Consider the following 23394-nt stretch of genomic DNA (forward strand, 5'->3'; position numbering starts at 1 on the left):
GGTCTTGCAATTGGCCCGTGCACCCATAACCGTCAAACAACCCATGCTCAACACCCATTTTACCAAAACTATTCTTTTTATTTCGCTAGGCGCCATCCCGTCGACCCACATAAGCAAGGGCTTCTGAGCTTCCCATTGGCGTAACTGCCCTGGAGAAAATGCAACAAATTGCAACAAATTGCGACTGCTGGCTGGGAGATGGAAAGATAACCCATGCTCGGCCCATCCCCCATTATCGTCGACGCGTTTGTGAATAGCCACCCTTGCTACCCGTCACGTCTCAAATCACCTTTGACGCGAATGTTGCCAAACCAGCCTCACAACGCAATTAGCACACTTGAACCTGACAACCACCAAAATCGAGGCAGGTGCTGCAGGATTCGAGGAAAATTCACATAGAAATGTAGTAACATGCTGTACTCCCAACAATAAAGTGTATATGCGCACAAGGGTCAAAATAAATGCTCCCAGAGTTGCACCAAGAATGGCGTCAGCGCATTTGCAGCCCAACTACCTATCGACTACCTGGCCAACAGTCAGTGCAAACATGTGTTCGATACTGTCAGGCGTCCCCACGCGACTGTATTGACGCGTCTTTCCGGTCCGCCTCGTCCAGCCCAGACTCGCCCGCTCCCGCCTGGGCGTTACAGCGTCCGTCCAGGGCTCACAGTTCGGTCAGCGGCTCGCTGCATTGTCCAGACCCTCTTGTCGGACCCGAGTCCGACATCCAAGATCCCCGAATCTACGACTGCCGGTTCCCCGTGGGGTTCGGGCAAGATTTATGTGCATATAAGGCTGAAATTTGACCTCCCAAGGTCACATGGGGTTCCTGATGAGATTTTGTGATATATTTTGATGTTTTGGTACTATATATGACATGTTGAATATATCGTACATATACTGGATATACCAGTATGCGTCTAATATAAAAAACTCGAATGAAAAATCAGAAAATTTTAGACTATAGACTCACTTTGAGATGCTTCAAGACCACTTGAGTCTTGAAAAAAAAAATCGTACTGGTAGACCAAGCAACACACAAAAGGTGAGACTGGACGGGATCATCCAAGACCAAGCGCCTCCAATAAGCAAAAATGGTCTTCCAATTTCCGTCTCTTGGTGCCAAAACACTGTCTCTCTGGATGGAGCGACAAGACGAGAACTAAAGTCGATGGTCGTCGATGTGCAACTTTCACTTGGGTCTTGCACCCACGTCATAACCCGAGCCCTATCGCCCACAAACCACGCGCCCTCCAGCTCTCCTGTGTCCCGCAACAAAATGCACCCCCAGGCTGAAATTTCGCTTCCGACCTTTCAGGTCTACACGAGCGAAATGGTCCAAGTAAGATGAAAATTCCATCAATGAACCCTCATTGACATGAACGTTAGGATCGAGGATGTGCGTCGATACCCGACTTTGTTGAGACATGAGAGTGATTGAGAGTTGACAGTGCCGGGACGGACTGGCCGCGCGAACAGGTTGGAAAGTCAAATCAGTAAAATCAAAACACGAAAAAAATGTGTCGCGGGTCCAAGGAACCACCCATGCCAAGGGGGCAGGTGCCAGGATCACGTCAAATAAAGGTCCAAATGCGAAAGAAAGAGGGAAAAAGAAAATCAGGAACCAGTTGGTCCGGGTGAGAAACAGAGCAGAGAGGATGGAACAGTGAGAGAAGGGGAAAGGGGGAGGCAGAGGTATGATAACAGACGCGTCTGTTTAGGGAAAAGCTGTGGCGGCCGCAAGATTGTGTGCAGTTTGATCTGAGCGCGCAAAACGGTACGTACATGCATGTGGGGCGCCCGCCCTGCATTTTCCTGTTGGACTGCGCGACCATTTGGGCTCCACTCCGCAACCAAGGTACTGTCCGCTTTGGGCTTAGCGCACTTTCTGCCAGTGATTCCGTGATTTGCCTCTGACGCGCGAAAAGTACTTAACCTACGAGCTCCCCCACTGCCGTCTATCTCGCCCTCCCATCTCATTCATCATTACAACCAAAACAATATTCCCAAACGCCCATTTACCAACGCAAACCCAGCAAATCAAGCCTCACATCGTCTTCTGACGCATACAATACAACTTTTTGAAACTTTTTCCACCCCAAACCTACATTCAAAATGACTGGAGGCGGCAAGTCCGGCGGCAAGGCCAGCGGTTCCAAGAACGCGCAATCGTGAGTGTGATTCTCATTCTAGCCTGATCTGAGGTGTTCAATCTGCTTTGGCTTTTGGGTCTTCAATAATAGACGCGTCTTTTTGTTGAAATCTGGGCTTGTCAGACGCGCTTCATGTTCCTGGTAAACTTCAGGCGCTAACTATCTCATCCTTCATTTAGCCGTTCGTCCAAGGCTGGTCTCGCTTTCCCCGTCGGTCGTGTCCACCGTCTGCTCCGCAAGGGTAACTACGCCCAGCGTGTCGGTGCCGGTGCTCCCGTCTATCTGGCTGCCGTCCTCGAGTACCTCGCTGCTGAGATTCTCGAGTTGGCTGGCAACGCCGCCCGCGACAATAAGAAGACCCGTATCATCCCCCGTCATCTGCAACTTGCCATCAGGAACGATGAGGAGTTGAACAAGCTTTTGGGTCATGTTACCATCGCCCAAGGTGGTGTCCTGCCCAACATTCACCAGAGTAAGTTTCAACTTGTGCCATTGGTGCATCATGTCTCACTCTGCGCAAGACATTATGCTAACTCTCTACCTCAGACCTGCTGCCCAAGAAGACCGGAAAGACTGCTGGTGGCAAGAACGCCAGCCAAGAGATGTAAAGCGTGTCTGGCTTTTTGTTTTTCGGTTCTTTGTTTGGGTGTCATGACATTGGGGTCACGGATTCTCGGGTTTTATGGGTTGCGTTCTTTTTACTGCGTTTTGGGTTGTACATTAATTCCCCACGGCAAATGGTCATGATTGAGAGCACTTTCTGAACAATATCCACAGTCGCCGTTTGGCATTTTACTTTAATTTTCTGGTTCCATTCATTCGTGACTTTCTTGGAATATGGTGATCTGATGTGTTTTTTTTTTCGTCTTCGTGTCCTGTTAGCTCGGTGCTTGGTGCCTGGCTGGTCGATGCATCCGTCCTCCGCTATGTGTGTTTTTGTGGGCTTCATCAATGGCTAGGTTCAAAGGACAATCATGTAAGTATTCTGCGCGACTCTGGACGGCCGTGGTATCAAACATGAACGTCACAACCGAAAACGCATATTCACAACGTCCCACAGAAGCTGACGTAGTAGGATCTTGACTTCTATTTGATCACCGAGGCCTATTTACACATTTCCATGTTTGCAACCCCTTGTACCAGTTATATCAACACACAACTTAAAACTTCAATGGCGGGGGAGCTGTGAGATAGTCAGTCGAGCGTTCAAAGCTAGCAGTGTCTCTGCGACCGCAGTCCTGTGGAAACAGTGTGAACTTACGGTCAACCCTTGGGGGAGCAAGGTTCCTCTCATATTTGGAGCCTGTTTTGTAGTACGTCAAGTCAGCGATTTGTCCGATATGTGAATGATGCATCTTCTATCTGCAAGGGCAGGCTCTTTGGTGACATACCTCCTGGGGCCGTAGGGTGGCAGTAGGGGTCGGGGTGCTTCCACGTCTCGAGGAGCTTCTCCGTCTCCCTGAGCAGTGCCTGCAGGTTTTTTTATCGCTTGTTAGTCATTCCGTGTCGCCTCTATTTCTCTCCCGGACATCCTGTCCAACCCAAAGACCAGTATCTCCCGGTCAATCTGGTCACCCTCCTAGACGCCCACAACGTACTCGTATTTGCTTGGGCTCGGTCAGGTTCTTGTTAGCTTCAAAGAGAGACCGGATGTAGAGCGCCTGGCCCCGCCACAGGTGACGGTGGACTGCCCAGTCCAGAGACAGCTTCAGGGACCGGCGGTAGAGCGAGCTGCATCGGCGACTGCTGTCAGTAACAGATCACCTCTCTCCTGAGATGCAAAGCCAAAGCTGTAGATGGCACGTACAGCGCAGCTTTGCTGGTGGAGGAAGACATGGCGTCGGCGATGACCGCGTCGGTCGGGTCGCGATGTTGTATGGGTTTTTTGCGGTGCTCGTCTATTGCGACGGCGGTGATATTATGTTCGATCCAATTCTGCTGGAATTTTATGGGCTCGGTTCTGTGCCCGTTGATTGCTGTGTCGGCCGCCAATGGCTCGTTGTCGCTGTGCTGGTGGCCTTTGGGGAGCTCAATGTCAATTGGAATTGAAGCTCTCTCAGGCACGCTGTGAGGTTGGTTTGCCGCACGCTAGACTGGGAACCGCAAATGTCAAAAGCTCGGTCTGTGAGTGGTCAGTATGTGTGCACGGGCCAGGCTGTCGTCAACCAAGCCTGCTGGCCCTGGCTTTTATCAGACCGATCCGGGCCGGCTATGAAGTGGGTCCCTGACATCGCTGGTTCGTTTTGACCTTGGGATTCTACTTACAAGACGACGACGTCGGCTTCCGATATCCCGATGTGCAACTCTCAGTGCTGCGTCGAACCTTAAGAGTATAATCTATGGATCATTATCTTTGTATCAATGTACTTTTTGTGACTTCGATTGGCTTGCTAGGGATGTTGATAATTTTCTTAGATTTAACACCTTCTTTTGGAAATATAAGCGTAAAATGGAAGGGAAATACTTGAGTTTGTTATCTAGCAACATAACCACATCAACCTACTCGATGGAAAACTGTATACGAACGTAAAAAACTAGTCCTTATTACTCGGAGCTGAATTGGAACTCAGAAAAAAATTGACAGGAACACCATCATACTAAAGCTGGTATACTTGGCTGACGAAACCGCGGACCGCAGCCAGCTTGTACGAGTACTAGAAAAAAACCTGGCGCATGTACAGATAAACAAAAGCCTGCATAAATTTCGATCCAAGCAAAGCCCCAGTAATAGATAGACAGAGAACATAAACTGTTAAAGAGCTACAACTTAGGGGGATGCCAACAATGCCTGTTATGCCATGGCGTGCTAACGAAACGACCCCATGTGTTATTGATATTCACGTATACTGGAAGATTATAGATAGAGGCCAAACGCAGGGCATATGCTTGACTACCTAGTCGCTGGTGTATATATCGAATCCAAAATAGACCCTTCCACCGTGCCCGAAGGAGCCGGCACCCGCCCCGAGGAGAGCCGAGAGAGAAGGATTGCAAGAGAGGTGCAAGTGACCAAAGGACTGATCGAATTCCATATAAGACAAATGGCTGGCCCATGTATTTACCAATATCTCGCGGTCATGGAGATTAAGCGAGAGGGACTACACCCGGGCCTCGGCAAACTGTCAAAAGTTTACCACTTATACTGATCGAATTGGATGATTGACACACAGGAGGTTGAAGCATGCAACAGCAATGGTTAAATGCGTTGGACGAAGACGGGTAGAAGTGTGATTAGTTACTATTAGATCTGGGACAGCAAAGAGCAACCACACATGAAACTGGTAAGCGGTAGCATTCCGTACTCCTCATTACCGCGGCATAGCCTATGTGGGGTATTTCGGGCTGGAGGCCAGAAAGGAACCCCTGGATTGATACGGGTCGTGGATTATCTTTGCAAAACCCGCAAATAATACTCGAAAAAGTCAAGATTAGCTAGCCAAATGAATGACCCAGGATAGAATGAGTGAGCTTGGAGCAAGATAATACAGATGGATGCGAAGAAGATAAACTCAACCGAGAACATCTGAGCTGTACTGCATCGAGTCGTGTCTGCTTGAATCAAACCGACAGTCGTTAAGGTTATTGCTTGGCCCTAGGGCGACACAAGTCACGACTCGGAACATTCTTTTTCTTTCCGCTTCAGCTCAGGGGTAGTCAGTCTATCGTGGAATTCGAACACCTAAGAGAGTCAGGAATAAAGTCAGTCCTGATTTGATTAATTTTCAATCATCTTAGCATCTCAAGACCATCACACACTACCTGTAAACTGCTCATATTACGTCGTTGGCCTAGTATCGCCTCAGCCAATATCAACACTTCAAACGAGATACTGTTCACAAAAAAAAAAAAGAAAACCCCAAAAAAACACAACAAAAATCACAAAATGCCCGTCGCCGGCGCTGTCGCAACAGGCCTCCTGGCCGCCCTGCACGGGTATATCACCGTGCTCGAGATGTTCATGTGGACCAATGTCAAAGCCAACGGCAAGAACGCCTTTGGCCTATCCAAGGATTTTGCCATGAAGACGTCGGTCCTCGCCGCCAACCAGGGCCTCTACAACGGCCTGCTGGGCGCCGGCCTGGCCTGGGCCGCCGCGCACCCCAACCCCGAGTTCGCCAGGCAGCTGCGCCTCTTTTTCGTCGGCTGCGTGTGCGTGGCGGGTTCCTATGGCGGCTACAGCAGCAGCAGGAAGCTCTTTATGGTCCAGGGCTTGCCTGCTTTCATCTCTTTTGCAGCTGTTTACCTGAACCTATAAAAAAACGAGGTGACTTTTTGAAAGGGGAGGGAAAGGACAGGGGGGAATGGGGATTCGTTGCTTGGAAGTTGGGCGGAGGTTGAATGGAAGCGTGGGTCAATGGGGTTTTGCGTCGCGCAGCGCAACGCCGAGAAAACTTGGGGTTCTCTAGCGCGAATTGAGCACGCGCCACCTTAACCAGCTTCACCAAAGACGTGTCGCGCTCCTTCATACTATTCTAGACTAGAACAATAGTACTGGCATCCAATGGTAACAAACTCACTATATTGAGGAAGGCAGCGCATCCCGTTATATGTTTAAACTTGTTTCTGTACCTCGAGCCGTCGGCAGCCAGGGGAGTAGGGCATGCCGTTTCGCGCCATCGATCTAACGAAAATTATCGGCTTCCAATCGTCAGACCTGCCGAGGCGCATATTACTTTCCGTCTCTGCCGTCGTCTTCGTCGCGCGGCAAACCCATACCCATCATGCCCAACATGTTACCTGCTGGCCCTGCCATACCACCTTGGCTCTTGAAGCTCTCTAGCAAATTCTTGGCAAGGTTATAGTCTATGTTGAGCTCGCCGTCCTCGCCATCCTCGTCGTCCTCATCGTCGTCATCACTGTCAAGATTCTCCACAGGCATCTTACTGCTTGACGATGCTCCTCTTGCTGGTGCCTTTCCCTTGAGGGCGGCGAGCTTCTTGGGTGTTGGATCAAGCTTCAGTGCGCCGTGTACATTCAGTTCTGCTTCCATTTGAGCCGCTAGCTCCTGAATGGCCTTGATTTCCTGTTCATCCTCTCCCGCTGCCGCAGAGCCCTTGGGCGGAGCGGCTGGCCTGGCAGGACACTTGCCTGTCCTATCCGTCGCGGGCAGACCCATCATCTCCCTCATCATGCGAGCAAACTCTTCCTCGTCAAAGCTCACTTCTTTGTCTTCTCCATCGCTGTCTTCGTCAGAGTCGTCATCCTCATCATCATCCATGTCCATGTCATCCACCTCGGCGCCATCGATGCCGGCGTCGTCGTCGTTGAGGAATGCCTCGAACCGCTCTACTATCTTGCGCAGATCTGCCTGGGCGTTGGTGGCGCCGAAGCCCGCATCCCGTTTGCCCGAGTCCCCCGCGGCGCCAGCCCGCTTTTTCCCGTCCAGCTCCCGATCGAAGTCGTCGTAGTTGATATCCAGCCAAGACTCGTCGTCGTCCCTGTCGACGTCCTTCCAGGCGCGGATATCAGCGTCACTGGGCAGCGCATCAGCGCCATCCTCCCTCAGATCGTCCAGGACGATTGCCACCTCGCGGGCAACCCGGCTTCGGCTCTTCTCCGCGCCGGCAGCCAGTAGCTCAAACCCAGTGGTAACTTTCATGCCCATCTCGAGCTGTGCGCGCGCCGAGTGTGGTTCAGCCCCCACGTCGGACTCGGATGGTAGTGGCGGGAGGAGCTCGGCCCAGGCTGGCGGTGGCGGCTCGAACCGCTGCGACCGGAGCTGGGCGAACAGTACCTTGGTGAACCGTACGCTGACGGTGACGAGATCGACGGGCGGGAATTCCAGCTCGCGGGACGGCGGGTCAGTCAGGAGCGGCTTCAGCGCCTTGGGGTCCCGCAGGTAGAAGGCCTCGACTGCCGGCGCGATGGCCTTGGGCCTGTCGTGTATCACGTATGCTAATTTCCTGGGGATGGTGACGAGCGAACAGTGGATCGAGTCGGTGATCTGTCGGGGGTACTTTTCCAGCCGGTAGAATGCCTCGGATTCGACGAAGGAGGAGTGCACCAGCGAGGATTCTTGAGATTTGATGAAGGCAACGGCATCCGGGAGCGAGATGGACTTGCTGGCCCCGTTATCTCCTGCTGCCAGCGGAACAAGCATCAGCTTCCCCTGGTGGATCCAGACTCGGTTGCCGTCCATCTCGGGGTTGAGCCATTTGGGTGCAACGTTTGCCGCCTCGACCAGCAGAAACTCGCCATCGCTGTCGAAGACACGAATCCATATGTTGTTGAAGGACTTGGTAAGTTCACGGAGCACATAGACTATGAGCCATTCATCCTCCACCGAGTCGCCGTGATCCGTGACACCGTGAAGATGTAGCAGCCCTCCAAATTGCGTTATGTCAGTTTTCTTTTGTTTATTTAATCTTCCCCCCACCTTGTTAAGTACAGAAGAGAAGAGTTGGCTCTTACCCGCATGGCTTTTGATCTCCAAGCTGAAGCCGTCGCGTTGCCAGATGTAATCCTTGGCGAGACTTTCCATGAGTTGAACGCCCGCCTTTTTGACAGCTTCTAAACTTGACAAAACATTGTTTGGCTCTAGTTGCTGATCTATAAGAAAGATCATGTACTCAACGCAGTTCTCCGGCAATGAGTCTGGCCCGAACGAGGCAGATTCATTTTGGGGGACATTGTCTGCTTTTGTCCCATTCGTGATGGCATCGACTGCTGCTGGGTTCGCTGGTCTCAGGGGGACGCCCTTCCCTTTCCCAGATTCGTTTGCGCTCATTGTGCGTAAAAGTGCACGGAGGCCGGCCTCTTGGAATTGCCCGAATCGATGTTTTTAACCAAGACAGATGGCTTGGACAATCCCTACAATGCAGTAACAGGTCGATGTATAGTGGCAGGTCGTTGCTCTATGGAGGTATGCATGCAAAGCTCCCCCGCAGCGGATGCTTTAGCGTACCACTGACCACAGAATGCACCGCAGCTGTTGTCACAGCTATTTTTGAGAGGCGTGCTCTGTGCCGTACTAGGATAAGCTTGGATAGAGTAGGCTATTCTAGAACATGAAGTATTTTTTCCGTAGTTCTAGTTCTAGGTGTAGTCTAGATTATGTCGCCGTCTCTAAACCGGATTCCCCAAGTACTGGTGCATGTGTGGACGAAAAATTGGGGAACATGAACATGACAAGCAGCTAATATAAGGCGTACGTTAATGTAACTTGGAGTCCTGACGTTTTCAATGTTAGCAACCCTGCTTTCAGGAGGCAAGTTTTGCACTGTTTTAGTTCACGATGTATCTCATGTCGCTGCATTTTCCTTCTTGAGTGGCACTGAAATGAGACTTCGCCCAGTCTCTGGTAAAACAGCCCCTGGTATAAATTACTGTTGTTTCTCTAGGGAACTCTGTGCGCTGACGTTTGCGCAGTACCAACCAATTTTTGCTCCCCCCCGTGCCCCACAGTGCTGTAAACCAATTTAGTGACCCACCAGAACTTTCTGATGTGGGGTTGAACGCGCTCGTCGCGTCTCCCTGGATTGTCGCAGATGCCCTCGTTTGCTCATTGTCCGTTTGCATCCAAATAAAGCGCACCCATTCTACCTATGCGCACTCGATGATATGAGGCTTGTCAGAAAACAAGTCTCTGGTCGCTAAAATGCCCAAGCGCACGGTAAACGGGCTTGCAGGCAGCCCTGCTCACAAGCGGACGCGGTTCGAGCAAGATGAAGATGAGGTTGTCGATACCGCCGAATCGAGCTCTGCCCGGCGCAACGAATCTGTTAGTAGCAGTGAAGCTCCAGATATAGAAGTCCTGGAGATCGCCTTGGAAGCTGCCTTTACTGATGACGACAAACAGAGAAAACGTGTCCGCCTCTCAACACCCGAAGATGTCAAACCTATTATACCGAGCCACTCCTCTCGCCGAGCTCCTAATCCGAGCAATGACGATGAAGAAGAGGATGGGGAGGAGGAAGATTTTAATATGGAAGACGAAGGCGAAGGCGACCTTGTGGCCGGAACCCAGTACGAAATGCTCCGCGACAAGGAGTTCGCGCATCTGCAACATGAAAAGGAGGACGATCAGCGCGCCACACAACGACTGCGTAGCCGGCCAAATATCGTAGGCCAAAACCATACGGCAGAAAATGGAATTCTACTGAGGGTTGAGTGCGTAAACTTTATGTGTCACGAAAGGCTGAACGTTGAGTTGGGTCCTTTGATGAACTTTATTGTTGGCGAGAATGGCAGCGGCAAGAGTGCCATCTTGACGGCGATTACTGTTTGTCTTGGAGGCAAGGCAAGCTCGACAAACCGTGCAGGCAGTCTCAAGGCGCTGGTCAAGTCAGGACAACAACAAGCAATCTTGTCGGTGACAATCAAGAATGAAGGACTTGATGCTTTCCAGCATGATATCTATGGCGACTCGATCACAGTCGAGCGGCATTTCTCGACTACCGGAAGCAGCGGCTTCAAGGTCAAATCCAAGTCCGGAAGGATCATCGGAACCAAAAAGGCTCTCGTTGAGGAGATTGTCGAGTATTTCTGTTTGCAGGTTGACAACCCGCTCAATGTCCTCTCCCAAGACCAGGCCAGATCATTTTTGAATTCTGCCTCCGACTCGGAAAAGTATCAATTCTTCATCATGGGCGTGCAGCTGGAACAGTTGGACAACGATTACCGACTGGTCAATGAGTTTGTTGAGTCCGCCCGTTCCAAGATACCGGAGCAGGAGGAGAGAGTGGTTTTGACCAAAAAGAAATACGAAGAAGCCCAGAAGCTTCACGAGTCCATGAAGCAAAACGAAGAGCTGCGCCGGAAAAGGCGTCTCTACGCCCAACAGCTTGCCTGGGCACAGGTTCAGGACCAGGAGAAGATTCTGGAGGGTCGGCATGATAAAGTACGGGATGTCAATGACAGAATACGCGCCCAAGAGCTCGAGATCGAGAGAAAATCCGCAGCGTTTGATGCCGCAGATAGAACCTACGAGCGGGCTGTTGCCGAGGCGGAACGTATGGCCGAGGAGGAGCCTGAAGCTGCCGCCATGACCGATGCTGCACAAGAAAAGTTTGATGCTGCGAGGCGGGAGCTGGAAAGGATTCGCCAGGACGAGCGTGATGCGCATACACAGCTGAAGCATCATGACAAGGCACTAAAGGCCAACGCTGCCAGCATCGAACAGGAGAAGAAGATCGTAGCCGGATCGACCGGCGAGGAGGTCACCCGAAACCGAGATAGGCTTGCTGCTGAAAAAGATCGACTCGAACAGATCCGCGAGCGGTTAAACGAAAACGCAGCACGCGGTCCAGGTCTCGAGCAACTGCGAGACGACGCGAAAAACGAGCAAATAAAGATGCACCGGGCGGCGGAGGCCAAGCAGCAGGAGATCAGGGCCCAGGAAGGCAAGATCAGGGACTTGGAGAGAAACGATCGGTCTCCGCTGGACGGGTACGAGCCTCGCGTGCCGGAACTGTTGCGCCAGATCGCCAGCGACTCCGGATACAGGGAAAAGCCCATTGGGCCTATGGGCTCTCTGATTCGACTACATAAACCGGAATGGTCAAGTTTGCTCGAAAAGACGCTTGGTCAACAACTGAATGCGTTTGTCGTCACTAGCAAGGCAGACCAGCAACGCCTTCAAACCACCATGCGTCGTCTCGGTATCCAAAGATGCCCCATCGCGATTGGCAACCGTGCTCCGCTCAACACGGCAGACAAGGAACCAGATACCGAATTCGATACAATCCTGCGGGTGCTCAAGTTTGACGATGACTTGATACGTAACCAACTGATCATCTCCGGTTCCATTGAGCAAGTCATCCTCATCCCGGATCGAAAGGCAGCCGAAAAGGCCATGTTCGACGGACCGCCGCCAAGAAATGTCAAAGCCTGCCTTTCTTTCAACGAAAGGACCAAGAGCAGGGGCTACCGTCTAACCGCTAGGCAAGGCGGCCAAAACCTGTCGACTTCTCAGGTCAATCCGAACCCCGGCACCAAGCCGCGGATGAAGGCCGATGCGCACGCTCAGATAGCTCAGGAGCGGGAGTACTTGGCGCAGCTTAAGGACGAATATACTCGCCTTTGCCAAAAGCGTGACGATCAGCGGAGGAAAGTCCAGCAGTGTGAACAGGAGCTGCAGCAGCAACGACAGACCAAGACAGAGCTCCATAGGGAAGAGAGACAATGCGAGGCGTCAATTCTAGGCATTGAGCGCGACCTCGATCAGTTCGAAGGCTACGACGCTCGTCTTCAGGGACTGGAGGAGGCCAGGGCGCGCCTGCAAGAAGAGTTTGAAACCGTGGGGCGTCAGTATGGAGAGCTGCGCGCAATCATGGACGAGCAAAACAAAAAGGTTCAGGCCCTCCATGCGGAGCTGGCGAAGGAAAAGGCCACGCGAGACCAATTCATGGCGCGTAGGGGTAGGGCCATGGATAAGATCAAGGGATACGCCGACGGGAGGGCGATGGAGCTCAGCCAGAAGAATGCCGCAATGGAGGAAATGGAAAAACTCAAAGACGATTTGCGACGAGCAGAGAGGAAAGTAGGGGAGCAGGAAACAATTGTCCAAGAGTTCACCACCGAAGCATCGAAGATCTTTCCGGAAAGGGTGTTTGTGCCCGAGGGCGAAACGCATCAGGCAGTGCAAAAGAAGTTGGACATCGTCAAGAAGCAGCTTGATGACCGCAACAAGCGCATTGGCAAGACCGAGGCGCAGGTGGAAGCCGAGGCCGCAACCGCCAAGAAGAACTTTGAGCACGCCTCCAAGTCGCTCAAGGGGAGCTTGCAGGTGATAAAGCAGCTGAAGCGGACCATGGCTCTTCGTCTAGAGAAGTGGCGACTCTTCCAGCGCTATATCTCGGCGAGCGCGCGGACCAATTTCATCTACCTACTCAGCGAGCGTGGCTATCGCGGCCAGCTTCTCCTGGACCACGTCAACCGGAAGCTGCAGATCCAGGTTGAGCCTGATGCCACCAAGAAAAACGGACAGGGCAGGAACACCAAAACGCTGTCTGGTGGCGAGAAGTCCTTTTCTTCCATCTGCCTGTTGCTGGCAATATGGGATTCCATGGGTTCGCCGCTTCGCTGTCTGGATGAGTTTGATGTGTTCATGGACAACGTGAACAGGGCCATTAGCACAAACATGCTGGTAAGCACACAACACTCATATTTATATATGATACCCACATACCGCTCAGGTATCTGTTACTAACCTGGCCGTCAACAAAAGGTTTCTGCCGCACGTAGGTCTGTCAGCCGACAGTATATCATGATCACACCAAACGCCATCGAGGGTCGTGCCAAGGTCGACAAGGACGTCAAGATCCACAGGTAAGCATCTCAAGGGGCCGTCTTTCCTGCTTGTGCGAATACTAACTCTGGCATATCACCCCTAGAATGACTGATCCTCGCCAACGCACGTTGGCTGGCCCTCAGGCACGCTAAGGCAAAACAAACATCCAGATACCGATTTGCTTTTTGGGGGCGCTCGTGTATTATTGCAAGGGAGTTAAGATATGGGCTAAGCATTGGAGTAGGCGTTTGTTCTCATGAGTGAGCGACTGGGGTCTGGTAACAGGTCGAGGGCCTTGTGTTGCTTGGAAGGAGTTTGCTTTAAACTGCAATCTTTGCTCGAACAATCAAAAGAAAAGGAGAAAGCAATGATGATGGGCTAATGTTCGTTTCATGGATGAACCCAAGGTCGACAAAGAAGCGCTGGATGTACATTACTCCAGAAAACTTGTATACTTTCTTTTGTTGTACATATATTCTACACCCTGTATTATACACAAACAACACATACGCACAATAACTGACTGATTACACTGGTCGCACTAGCGCTGACCAAAAATTATATCCTGACGCCCTTGCTCCTCAAGACGTTGACGCCCGCGCTGGCAGTGAAGCCGATCCACTGACCCACGGACCCGATGGCACCGCTGACCTCGGCGGCGTCGGCGAAGCGACGGGCCAGAAACTCGCGGGTCTCGCCAAAGTCGGGGGAGCGGTCGTTGGTCATGAAGAGCTCCGTCGCGGCGTACGTGGCCGACAGGGCGGCACGCTTGGTATACCACGAAGGGTCGACGGCGGCGTCGCCGGCCAGGAACCAAATGTCGTCGGCGAGCTGGGCGAGCTCCTTGAGGGCCTCGGGGGCGCAGCTCGGTTGGGCCATTATGGCGAGGGCCTGTGAGTTGTGTTAACCTTGGAGTTGCGTTGACGGAGTACCCTTTTTTGTCTTGTTCTTTTCTTCATTCAAAGAAAAAGAAATAGTAGCTTCTACAAAAATCACGTACCTCCTGCCACCGGCCGATGACGGCGCGGTTGGCATGTAGCCGCGCCCAGGTGAGCTGCTCGGCGCGGGCGTTCACCTGCGCCTGCGTCAACGGCTTGGACGCGTTGGTGGCGGCGGCGGGGAAGAACTCCCTGGCGCGGGCCTCGAGCTCGCGGCGACGGGTGACGAGGTGCCAGCGGACGAGGGCGAACGCGCCGCCCGGCAGGATGGTGGTGGAGATGTCGGGCAGGCCGGCGTCACGGGCGCCGAGGGCGAGGGCACGGTCCGTGAAGCCGTGCTCGGGGACGTGGGCGTAGGCCGCGGTCAGGATGGCGGTCTCGGTCTTGCCGAAGGGGAGGGCGTCCTCGGACGGGTGGTCGGCGGAGTGGTAGGAGCGGCGGGATTGGGAAGATGGCGACGGCGTTGTTGCGGGCGCTGCTCGCGGTCGTCGTGCTTGAAACTGGGTCTGTGGTGGCTGGTTTTTGCTGCTGGTGGGGGTTGTGAAGGCTCGCCTTACCGGGGAGCTTGTCGGCCCCGTGGTGATGGCTGCTGGGGCGGCGGACCGAAGGCATCGGAGCTGTGGTTGCGGGCGCGGTCGGAGGGCTGCAGAGCCAATGGCCCCAAGGGAGCGAGGGGCGGACATTTGTCTAGCGAGGAGAGCGCAATTGAAACCGGTTTTCGTACAGTGCAGTATGAAGCAGTCAAACTTGCACGTGGCAGTCCAGTAGATAGCTTCGATATTCCTATTGACCAAGACAGGAAGCTATCAGCTAGCTACCTTTTCCGTGCCTGATCCGATGCTTGGCGACGCTGCAAGTGATTTTCTCGCTTTTGAGATGCAGGACCCCACTCGATTGGGTCCATATTTAGGCTGACAAAGACTCAATGGTGGAGTCAAGCCAGGACCCAATCGGTCCGTTGGCGAACAATGGAATGACGCGCAACCCGAAAGATCCAGACCCGGCTCAAGCCGCAAACCAATTCACCTCCAGGTCTCCACTGGGAATCCAAGGTCCTACTGTAAGTCGGTGACGAGGAGCAGCCATGCATGCATAGCACAGCATGGGCATCCTACCGTGAAGCCCCCTTTTCTGCCTCGCGAAGAATTCTGCACTGCAGTTTTGAGCAAAAAAAAAGCCCAGTGGATCCAAGCCGCCTGATTATGCAGCCAAGGGAACTTTTTGCAGAGCTAAACTTGGGTATTACGGCTGGGTGTGGTGGCATCGAATGGGGGTCCTAGGGCTGGGCTGTGGGCGGTCTTGTCTGCATATGTCAGTCTAAACCGAGCTCCTTGCTGCATGGGGAAAGCGGCACAGTCATTTTGTGTTCGTGTCTGGGTGAACGCCCTGCTGTATTTCTTTGTGTTCGTGTTCGCGCGCCCATTTTAGGTACGGAGTAGTCCCTGCAAAGAGCCCACCCTCCTTGGACATTAGCAAAGACTTTGGCTTACAAACTGCTCGGCTTCTCTTTCAATGTCGCCCGCTGATCTGTCCGCCAATCATGGAAGCCTTCGCCCATATGGATTCATGATTTCACTCCCAGCCACCCGAGTCGAGACGTCTGGAGCGACTGTAGGAGCCAAGATAATCCCCGGGCAGGCCTCTCTCTGACTCCTCGTGGGAGCAGAATAACGTTAAGTGGGCGGGTGTTGTAATCGTATAACCAATCATTCGACCTCATGCACTGCCAGCATTCCTCCATCACCGATCCCTTCCTCATGTGCCCCCATTTGCATCGGCATGTTTCACCACCGTCAGCCTTTCCGCAGTGCTACCAGAACCCGGCGGGTTGCCTTCCAACGCCAAAGTCGTGGTCGCTTAGTCGAGACAAGGAAATGAAGAATGAATAGTATCTGAAGCTCCAAAATAAGAGTTTCCCTTGTGGCGATCTCTTGATGTGTGATCTGGGCTGTTCGTCTGTCTCTATTGGTCTGGTTGCCGCCTTGTAGGAGGAGTATGACCGAGAATTTGCGGCTCTCAAGGAGCCAAGTTGTACGTTCTGGGCAAGTCCCCCGTCCAAATCGGCAAACGCCAAATCTTCATGCAATCATACCCTCGTTCGCAAGTGCGAAGTGACCACAAATGGCTTATCCAATCTGCCGTCGAGGGGCGCCACATCCTTGCCAGTAGAGGCATAGCTGCGTGATTTACTGAATGTCATCATATCCATAGAGCTGACCTGTCAGATAACAGAACCTGCTGGCTATGTCGAGCTTTAGAGGCGCCCAGGGGGGGATGGTTGCAGAGTCTCTGCGTAACAAGGAGATAGGCGGGATGTAATGGAAGAAGCAACCCGCCCAACCGTCCAAGTCAGAACATGGAGACAATGGCGTGCTGTAAAAGCGATGGCGCGATATCTGCGCACCGTACTCCATACGTAAATGGCTGGTCCCGTAGGGCGATTTTGCAGAATCCAAATATGGTTATCCCTATGGTGAGCCGCACTACCGGCCTTGCTGCTCGCTGCATACCTGAATGAATGCTGGAACCCCACCTGTGGTTATATTGCCCATGTCTCTATTTGCCAAGCCTCGGATCTTGGTGAGCCAAACTGGGCAGGCTTTTCGGGATGCACATCCGCCCTCAGTCAAAACATGCTGCGCTAGAATCTTTTGGGCGAGTGGTCTGGACTGCAGTAGGCAGACGGCGGAAAATTGCGAGGATTGGTCCCGACTATGAGACGGGGAGTATCTGGATGGTAGGCTGAGGTTTGGTTCCCACGAAATATCCTCTCCACATCCCCAGCTTGAGGCCCCACTCACAATTTGTGACTCTGACTGTGTCTGTCTGTCTTTAGCCAGCCCAGTCAGCATACGATTCCCCGAGAGCAGGGCGTGGGTGCATGCCCACATAGCAATCTGCAATGGAAGCTAGCATACGAGTAATATCTCATCAGGGGAGAGATTTGAGAGTACCGATTCAGAGCAAGCCCAAACAGGTCTAGAACTACCAAATACTGCCTACCTCTCGCGTTGAGGTCGACTTGTGTCAAGATATGCGGCAGGGCGGATAGACTGCACCTTACCTACCTAGCTCGCGTTGCGACACGTTTCGGAAAATTTTTGTCCGCCCGCGGTACCAGCGCAAGTGGTTGACACCTGAATCTTTGGCTCAATAGAACCGTTTGACGGCCAGATTGATCTGATTGAATGAATGATTTTACTGGGTGTAATTAATAAACGTCTACTAAATGCAGCCAACAGGGGCGACCTTCTCCACTTCAAGGCCAGTTCATCCAATTAAGAACTCGGCGACTAAAGCCCGCCAATGAGAAACCCAGGCCCTTGCGAAAGCACCACTTGTGCCCAGCTTTTGCATCCAAGCTCCTTTCTCGCGTGCAGCCAAGTAACGAGCGCAACTCGCACCTCTTTGGACTCAGTCGATCCAACACGCCCACGTCAAAGGACACAACAACCTGTTAGACATTGTCGGTCGGTTCCGAGAGCGACGAGAAGCGAGATACAGAATTTCCTATTTTGCCCGTTTTGTAGCGACCACAGCCTCAATCGCAGTCCAACAAAAAAGAAAGAAAAAACGCGCGCGTTTGCGACACCACCACACACCCCCCCCCCCCCCCCCCAAGGAGGAAAAAAAAGAAGGACCGTCGCACGCGCAAGCAGCTACGGCCACACAACAGGTCAGCAGCCCTTCCCACTGTTGCGGTTCATTCACCAATACCACCGCCAGCGGCAATCAAGCTTGGATTTCTATTGGAGTTGAAGTCTTTTGTTGGTTCAGGATTGGAAGCGCGCCCTGCGGCCCATCGTACTGTTGTCGACACGTCTCTTGTGTGCCTGCCGCTAACCAGCAAAGTGCCTCCAGCTTCTTGCTGCATCGGCTCCATCTCCAAGCCAGACCAGGATCTTTCCTACAAGCCGCTGCCGACTTTCTAAATCCAGTAAGCTGCATTTGACCTGCAGAGCGTCATCCGTACGTCCAGTACTGGTCGCGCCGCAGCACCGTGTACCTAATGCTGCCTGACTTTGACAATTGAGGGATACCTTACTTACTAAGACCTGCCTTCCAACCCTTACCTCAATAGCTTGCGACCCCTCCACAAGAGTGACCTCGATTTGTCGCCGCATCGAGCTTCTCGCACCACCTCCGCACCCCCTCAAAGTAACACATACCTACCACCAACTGCCTCTTCCAGTGGCTAAGTTGGGGTATTAATTATACCATGGGTAAGTCTGTTAACAAATTAACTCCGCTCAACCTCGGGAGGATCGCCCATTGAAGTCTCAGGAGATGGCGGCATCCCTGGTTTGACTGTTGTCGAGTCTTTTCCATTCCTGCACTTTTCGTCTCGCCGTACAACCTGGTCCTCTGAACATTTTATTTCTCTTTGGCATCTTCCAAGATAATCCCTCTTGTGCACATTGCTCTCGCCTGCGATATCTGAAGCTTGTTACTATCATCTCTCAGCCCGCGCCCAAAGAGCTTGTTTCACTTGCCACGTCAGGTACTATCTATCTGATCTGCATCATTCCACCGGATATACTCGTGCCCCGTCTACCACTCTACCTACCTACTCATCCACCTTATCTACCTCTGATACATCACAGCCCTTGCCATTTGAGCATATCTGCTCCGAAACATCCGCCCGAGGACACAGGCGTTGTGCGCATCGCTAGCGATGGGTTGGTGTCTGCGAACTTGAGCTAGGTTTACATGGTACCTCTTTGGCTTATCTGGGTCACAGCAACTGTTGTGGTACTCCATACAGTCCGCCTGCGTCTTGTCCGGATAAACATTCAAAGTCACCCAAATGATTCCATGGCTGGTAGTTCTGGCCTGGCGTTCCCTCATGGCCTCCTCCCGCTTATATCGGGAGTTTCACCCATAACACAGACATCACCATTACCTCCCTGCCGTTGCACGGCGACAGCACGCTTGCCCGGCTGCCTCATATGTATACCTGCCCTGCTTTGCCTTACCTTGTTGCATATGTAGCTCCTTACAGGAGCTGTGCTAATTCAACGCCACACCACGCTTCCGTGCATACCCTCCCCTCCCCTTCTTCTCCCCTTCTTGGTGCCCCTGTCGGACCCCCAGGACTGGACGTACCTATAACCCGCACCCATGTTTTTGGCACACTGTACAAAAGGTTTTGGCCTGTTGAATCCATTCACCTTTACTCCGGCTCTATTCCCTCCCTTCCGATATTCTCTCACTTTATCCAGCCATTAACTCGTGTCACCACATTCTAACTTTTGTTCTCGTTGCGCAGCGGATTCCGGAGATAACTATCGCCCTGTAAGTATGGTTTTCATAGAAGACGACTATTCTGTTCTCTATTCGTTGTTTTGTGGCTTTCGCGCGCACCGACACTCGACAACGACGATGCCCTTCGCCACAATCACCGACCGAAATTCGCAATGGCTCACCTCTGCACGAAACGCGCGATGACTCCGCCAAAACCCTCCTAAGTGGGCGGAGCTTGGGTGCCTGGCTACATGCCTGCCGCTTTTTAAGCTTTCACCTTAAATCTTTAGCAGGAGCTGCTACTAGCATTGGATGCTGTGACTGGGTTGAGTTGCCCATTCATCCGTGCTTGCCGTCATCCCCCGCACCTGAGTGCGTGTCGCGACGCCCGGCGCTACTCGAAACACTACGTCACCTTTGCCTTCAATGTTTCCATATATCTATCTTACGCTATTTTTCTTCTTCAATTGCTCTCACTCGCTCATTTTTGAATGATATTTGCACACTAAACACCAGTGTCTGTTGACTATGGCAAAACAGCACTTTACTGACAACTTGCAGCGTGAGAGGTCTCGATCGCCTCGTCGTGGCCGGTCCAGAAGCCCAGGACGCAGCGGAAACCGTCGATCCTATTCGCCGCGCAGTAACCGATCGCGTAGTGCCGATCGGAACAACCGGAGGAGGTCGCGGTCTCCTATGAACCAGCAGGGCCAGCTGGCTGGAGGATCGAACTCGGGCTATGGTGGAGCCCCCCGGTCGAACGAAGATCGTGTACAGGCCAGGGATAACATGATGAGCAACTTGCGCGAGAACTCCCAGCAAGACCGCCGGGTCTACGTTGGTAATCTCTCTTACGATGTTAAGTGGCATCACTTGAAGGACTTTATGCGTCAAGGTATGTCGCCCCGGCTCAATTTCCAAGTTTGCCCAGCTAACCTTCATGTTCACTCTTGTACTGCGCAGCCGGCGAGGTCATTTTTGCAGATGTGCTACTTCTCCCCAACGGAATGTCGAAGGTGGGCGTCTAATCGAGGGCCTTTTCTTGTTCCATGGCCTCTTTTTTCTCTCTCGGATCCTCGTACTGCTTGAAGGAATTGTTGGATTGACGGATGGGTCGGGGCATTGGCCGTGAGTGATTGTAGGGATGCGGGTAAGCAAAAGGCCATACTGTCTCCCTATCGAATTTGGAATATGCGTGCTAACACTTTGCAGTATTGTGGAATATGCAACCAGGGAGCAAGCCCAGAACGCGGTTGCCACTCTGAGCAACCAAAACCTCATGGGAAGACTGGTATATGTTCGCGAGGTAAGACTTTAAATTCCTGACTGTTCAAAGAACGAGAAACTGATTTTGCGGCGCAAAGGATCGAGAAGCCGAACCCCGTTTCCAGGGCGCTAACAATGCCCGTGGCGGTTTCGGCGGCGGCGCCCAGGGCGGCTTTGGCGGCGGCGGCGGCGGCGGCTTCCCTATGGGAGGTGCCAGCGGCCCTCCGCAAGGGCGTCAAGTCTTTGTGAATAACGTTTGTGATGCCCCTCTTGCCGCTAACGGCCTTTTCCCTCACCTTTCTGGTGGAAGGTTGGAACTGACAATTAGCTTCAGCTTCCTTACAACGTGGATTGGCGTGAGATGAAAGATCTTTTCAGACAAGCAGGTGAGTTCTCGAAACCATTCCGGACCTCTGGTTGCCAGTTGCACTGCTGATGATGATTCTCATGTCTTAATAGCTCGTGTCGGCGGAGTCCATCGTGCGGATATCCACATGACTCCTGATAACCGACCCAAGGGTTCCGGCATTGTAATTTACGATCATCCCGACGATGCCAACAACGCTATCCAGCAGTTCAATGGCTACGAATGGTACGGCCGAACGATTGAAGTGCGCATGGATCGCTTCGCCGGAGGCGGCTTCGGCGGTGGCGGCCGCGGCGGCTTTGGCCAGCGTGGTGGCATGGGCGGCTTTGGTCGTGGCGGTTTCGCCGGGCGGGGTGGCTTTGGCGGTGCCGGAGGCTTTGGACGTGGCGGCTATGGCGGCGGCGGTGGCTTCGACGGCGGTCACATGGGTGGCGGTCCTATGGGGCCTGGCGCTGCCTCGGTGCCGCCTAACCCGTTCACAGACAATGCCACTGCTGGTGCAGACCGGAGCGAGACCATATACGTTCGCAATGTAGGTACACCAAATTTCTCTTTATAGCACATTTTGGTTGAGTCAGCGCTAACATCCTACGCCTACAGCTTCCTTGGTCGACGAGCAACGAGGATCTTGTTGAACTCTTTACGACTATTGGCAAGGTCGAACAAGCCGAGATACAGTACGAGCCCAGCGGACGTTCCCGTGGTAGCGGTGTCGTGCGGTTCGACAATGCCGAAACCGCCGAGACGTCTATCGCCAAATTCCAGGGCTACCAGTATGGCGGACGACCTCTCAACTTGAGCTTCGTCAAATATGTCAACCCTGCCGGCGGAGACAGCATGGACACTGATCCACATGTCGGGCTCACTCAAGATCAGATTATGTGAAACGCTGATTCTGGTCTGGGCTGAGCTGGTCAGAGTCTGGCCATGGATGGTTGAGGGGTGGTATCTTTATGATATGCCACCCATCTGAGACCCGTCTGCAAAATGCGTCATGCACTTTGCTTTCAAAAGCCCTTAATACTGTATACCGTGTTTCGAGTTCAAAATCCAAGATTGCCTTTCTCCTTTTTTCCATTTGTTTCTGATTTACTTCGAAGTTCTTCTATTCTGCCCCATGTTTATATTCTTGGGAGTCATATGTTGGCGCTGTCACTTGCTCACCTCGCGTTATATCATAAAGGCCGAGGATTCCAAAAGGTTGACGCTGCGATACACCTTGAGCCCTCTGGCTCGGGTGGTTGGGGGCTTGCATTTACGGATATGAGCTTTCTAAGAGGCGGCTCGTCAAAGAAGTATTGAAATTGAATGCGAATTTTGTTTCTGTTTTCGTCTTTCGGTATTGATTTTTCCGCGGTAATAAGATGTTCGATATTTGAGCGGTATTGGATCGTATGGTGCGAGGGCTTGACCTCTGGAGGATACTTTTCTGGAAATGTCTTTAACTGCTCACTGTTGCATTCCTCTCATGTCTTCATGTGGATAGGCCAGCGGACTCAGAACCAACAACCCCGGGAAACGGCGTACGAAGTCAATCGCCCCATTAAAAACATACACTCGAGATAATAACGGCTTCTTCTGAACGCAACTGACAATGAAAGAGTGGCCAGAAGCAAACGCACCGCGGAGTGGGCTAGGAATATCTGCACGACTGGAGGGGACTCCGCCGTTTCTTTTGTGTCTCAGTCGAGGCTTTGGGTGTGTTCGCAATTATTCCCGACGGCATCTTGGGAACTGTTATTTGTTTGGCAGCCGAAAGGAGTGGCATTGCTTTCGGACTTGGTGCAACTGAGAGCAAACAGGACTCTCAAAGCTTGCACTATGCTTTCCAGTCAATCATGCAAACCAGGCAGGATTTTTCATGGATCTGTGTCATCCCTTTGGTTCGTTTTGTCAAAAGCCCATGGGTGTTAGTGCGGTCGTCTATCTTGCGTTCCTTCCGGGAACTCAAGCATCGCCCGGCTATCAGGGTCACCATGGTTCCCAATCGGTTGTGACAACATAGAAAGTTTCCCTTTTGTGACAGACCTGATCCGGTGCCGCATGAGCATCGGTTTGCTTCCACGTCAACTACCTAACCACAAGATCTAGCGGGGAGTCGGCTCATGGGTTGATGACACTCAGCGTAGTGTCATCAGTAACTTTGCTTTAAACGCGAGATTTCCAGAAGAACTTCTAGTAGTTTGTATCTCATAC

At 52.5% G+C, this 23394-nt stretch overlaps 7 protein-coding genes across 7 annotated transcripts; 4 read left to right on the forward strand and 3 right to left on the reverse strand.

Moving 5' to 3' along the window:
• Positions 1-1961: 1961 nt before the first annotated feature.
• MGG_03577 (histone H2A) lies at positions 1962-3286 on the forward strand. The gene is made up of 3 exons (XM_003716285.1): positions 1962-2171; positions 2333-2625; positions 2700-3286. Exons 1-3 carry the CDS (start codon positions 2116-2118, stop codon positions 2759-2761), a joined length of 411 nt encoding a protein of 136 aa, XP_003716333.1. The 5' UTR covers positions 1962-2115; the 3' UTR covers positions 2762-3286.
• On the reverse strand, positions 3232-4267 carry MGG_03576 (LYR family protein). Its single transcript, XM_003716286.1, has 5 exons — positions 3961-4267; positions 3752-3884; positions 3545-3623; positions 3415-3456; positions 3232-3336 (listed from the first exon to the last, which is right to left on the reverse strand). Exons 1-5 carry the CDS (start codon positions 3987-3989, stop codon positions 3314-3316), a joined length of 306 nt encoding a protein of 101 aa, XP_003716334.1. The 5' UTR covers positions 3990-4267; the 3' UTR covers positions 3232-3313.
• A 1769-nt stretch (positions 4268-6036) lies between these two features.
• Positions 6037-6408, forward strand: MGG_03575 (uncharacterized protein; the record flags this gene model as incomplete). The annotated part of the gene is made up of 1 exon (XM_003716287.1): positions 6037-6408. The coding sequence occupies one exon, from the start codon at positions 6037-6039 to the stop codon at positions 6406-6408; it is 372 nt and encodes a 123-aa protein (XP_003716335.1).
• Positions 6409-6655: 247 nt separating this feature from the next.
• Positions 6656-9265, reverse strand: MGG_03574 (uncharacterized protein). Its single transcript, XM_003716288.1, has 2 exons — positions 8565-9265; positions 6656-8477 (listed from the first exon to the last, which is right to left on the reverse strand). Exons 1-2 carry the CDS (start codon positions 8878-8880, stop codon positions 6823-6825), a joined length of 1971 nt encoding a protein of 656 aa, XP_003716336.1. The 5' UTR covers positions 8881-9265; the 3' UTR covers positions 6656-6822.
• Positions 9266-9601: 336 nt separating this feature from the next.
• MGG_15281 (uncharacterized protein) lies at positions 9602-13951 on the forward strand. Its single transcript, XM_003716289.1, has 4 exons — positions 9602-9873; positions 9952-13239; positions 13321-13421; positions 13487-13951. Exons 1-4 carry the CDS (start codon positions 9751-9753, stop codon positions 13533-13535), a joined length of 3561 nt encoding a protein of 1186 aa, XP_003716337.1. The 5' UTR covers positions 9602-9750; the 3' UTR covers positions 13536-13951.
• Positions 13804-15180, reverse strand: MGG_15280 (uncharacterized protein). The gene is made up of 2 exons (XM_003716290.1): positions 14384-15180; positions 13804-14274 (listed from the first exon to the last, which is right to left on the reverse strand). Exons 1-2 carry the CDS (start codon positions 15002-15004, stop codon positions 13942-13944), a joined length of 954 nt encoding a protein of 317 aa, XP_003716338.1. The 5' UTR covers positions 15005-15180; the 3' UTR covers positions 13804-13941.
• Positions 15181-18798: 3618 nt separating this feature from the next.
• MGG_13526 (RNP domain-containing protein) lies at positions 18799-23300 on the forward strand. Its single transcript, XM_003716291.1, has 9 exons — positions 18799-19616; positions 20127-20460; positions 20529-20581; positions 20708-20715; positions 20778-20871; positions 20930-21085; positions 21166-21217; positions 21291-21730; positions 21799-23300. The coding sequence occupies exons 2-9, from the start codon at positions 20262-20264 to the stop codon at positions 22081-22083; spliced, it is 1287 nt and encodes a 428-aa protein (XP_003716339.1). The 5' UTR covers positions 18799-19616; positions 20127-20261; the 3' UTR covers positions 22084-23300.
• Positions 23301-23394: the final 94 nt, after the last annotated feature.

Source organism: Pyricularia oryzae, chromosome 4 (assembly GCF_000002495.2).
Source record: "Pyricularia oryzae 70-15 chromosome 4, whole genome shotgun sequence".
Lineage (NCBI taxonomy): Eukaryota > Fungi > Ascomycota > Sordariomycetes > Magnaporthales > Pyriculariaceae > Pyricularia > Pyricularia oryzae.

Excerpts from the sequence above, each read along its gene's own strand:
- MGG_15281 (XM_003716289.1), top strand. The coding sequence starts at position 9,751 with ATGCCCAAGCGCACGGTAAACGGGCTTGCAGGCAGCCCTGCTCACAAG. Across the intron at positions 13,240-13,320 it reads CCATTAGCACAAACATGCTG|GTTTCTGCCGCACGTAGGTC; the intron begins GTAAGCACACAA and ends CGTCAACAAAAG. Across the intron at positions 13,422-13,486 it reads AAGGACGTCAAGATCCACAG|AATGACTGATCCTCGCCAAC; the intron begins GTAAGCATCTCA and ends TATCACCCCTAG.
- MGG_13526 (XM_003716291.1), top strand. The coding sequence starts at position 20,262 with ATGAACCAGCAGGGCCAGCTGGCTGGAGGATCGAACTCGGGCTATGGT. Across the intron at positions 20,461-20,528 it reads GAAGGACTTTATGCGTCAAG|CCGGCGAGGTCATTTTTGCA; the intron begins GTATGTCGCCCC and ends TGTACTGCGCAG. Across the intron at positions 21,218-21,290 it reads AGATCTTTTCAGACAAGCAG|CTCGTGTCGGCGGAGTCCAT; the intron begins GTGAGTTCTCGA and ends ATGTCTTAATAG.
- MGG_03576 (XM_003716286.1), bottom strand. The coding sequence starts at position 3,989 with ATGTCTTCCTCCACCAGCAAAGCTGCGCT. Across the intron at positions 3,457-3,544 it reads CCACCCTACGGCCCCAGGAG|GCTCCAAATATGAGAGGAAC; the intron begins GTATGTCACCAA and ends ACTACAAAACAG. Across the intron at positions 3,337-3,414 it reads TGCTCCCCCAAGGGTTGACC|CTCCCCCGCCATTGAAGTTT; the intron begins GTAAGTTCACAC and ends ACTATCTCACAG.
- MGG_15280 (XM_003716290.1), bottom strand. The coding sequence starts at position 15,004 with ATGTCCGCCCCTCGCTCCCTTGGGGCCATTGGCTCTGCAGCCCTCCGA. Across the intron at positions 14,275-14,383 it reads TCATCGGCCGGTGGCAGGAG|GCCCTCGCCATAATGGCCCA; the intron begins GTACGTGATTTT and ends CACAACTCACAG.
- MGG_03577 (XM_003716285.1), top strand. The coding sequence starts at position 2,116 with ATGACTGGAGGCGGCAAGTCCGGCGGCAAGGCCAGCGGTTCCAAGAAC. Across the intron at positions 2,172-2,332 it reads GGTTCCAAGAACGCGCAATC|CCGTTCGTCCAAGGCTGGTC; the intron begins GTGAGTGTGATT and ends TCCTTCATTTAG. Across the intron at positions 2,626-2,699 it reads CCTGCCCAACATTCACCAGA|ACCTGCTGCCCAAGAAGACC; the intron begins GTAAGTTTCAAC and ends TCTCTACCTCAG.
- MGG_03574 (XM_003716288.1), bottom strand. The coding sequence starts at position 8,880 with ATGAGCGCAAACGAATCTGGGAAAGGGAAGGGCGTCCCCCTGAGACCA. Across the intron at positions 8,478-8,564 it reads GGAGATCAAAAGCCATGCGG|GGCTGCTACATCTTCACGGT; the intron begins GTAAGAGCCAAC and ends CGCAATTTGGAG.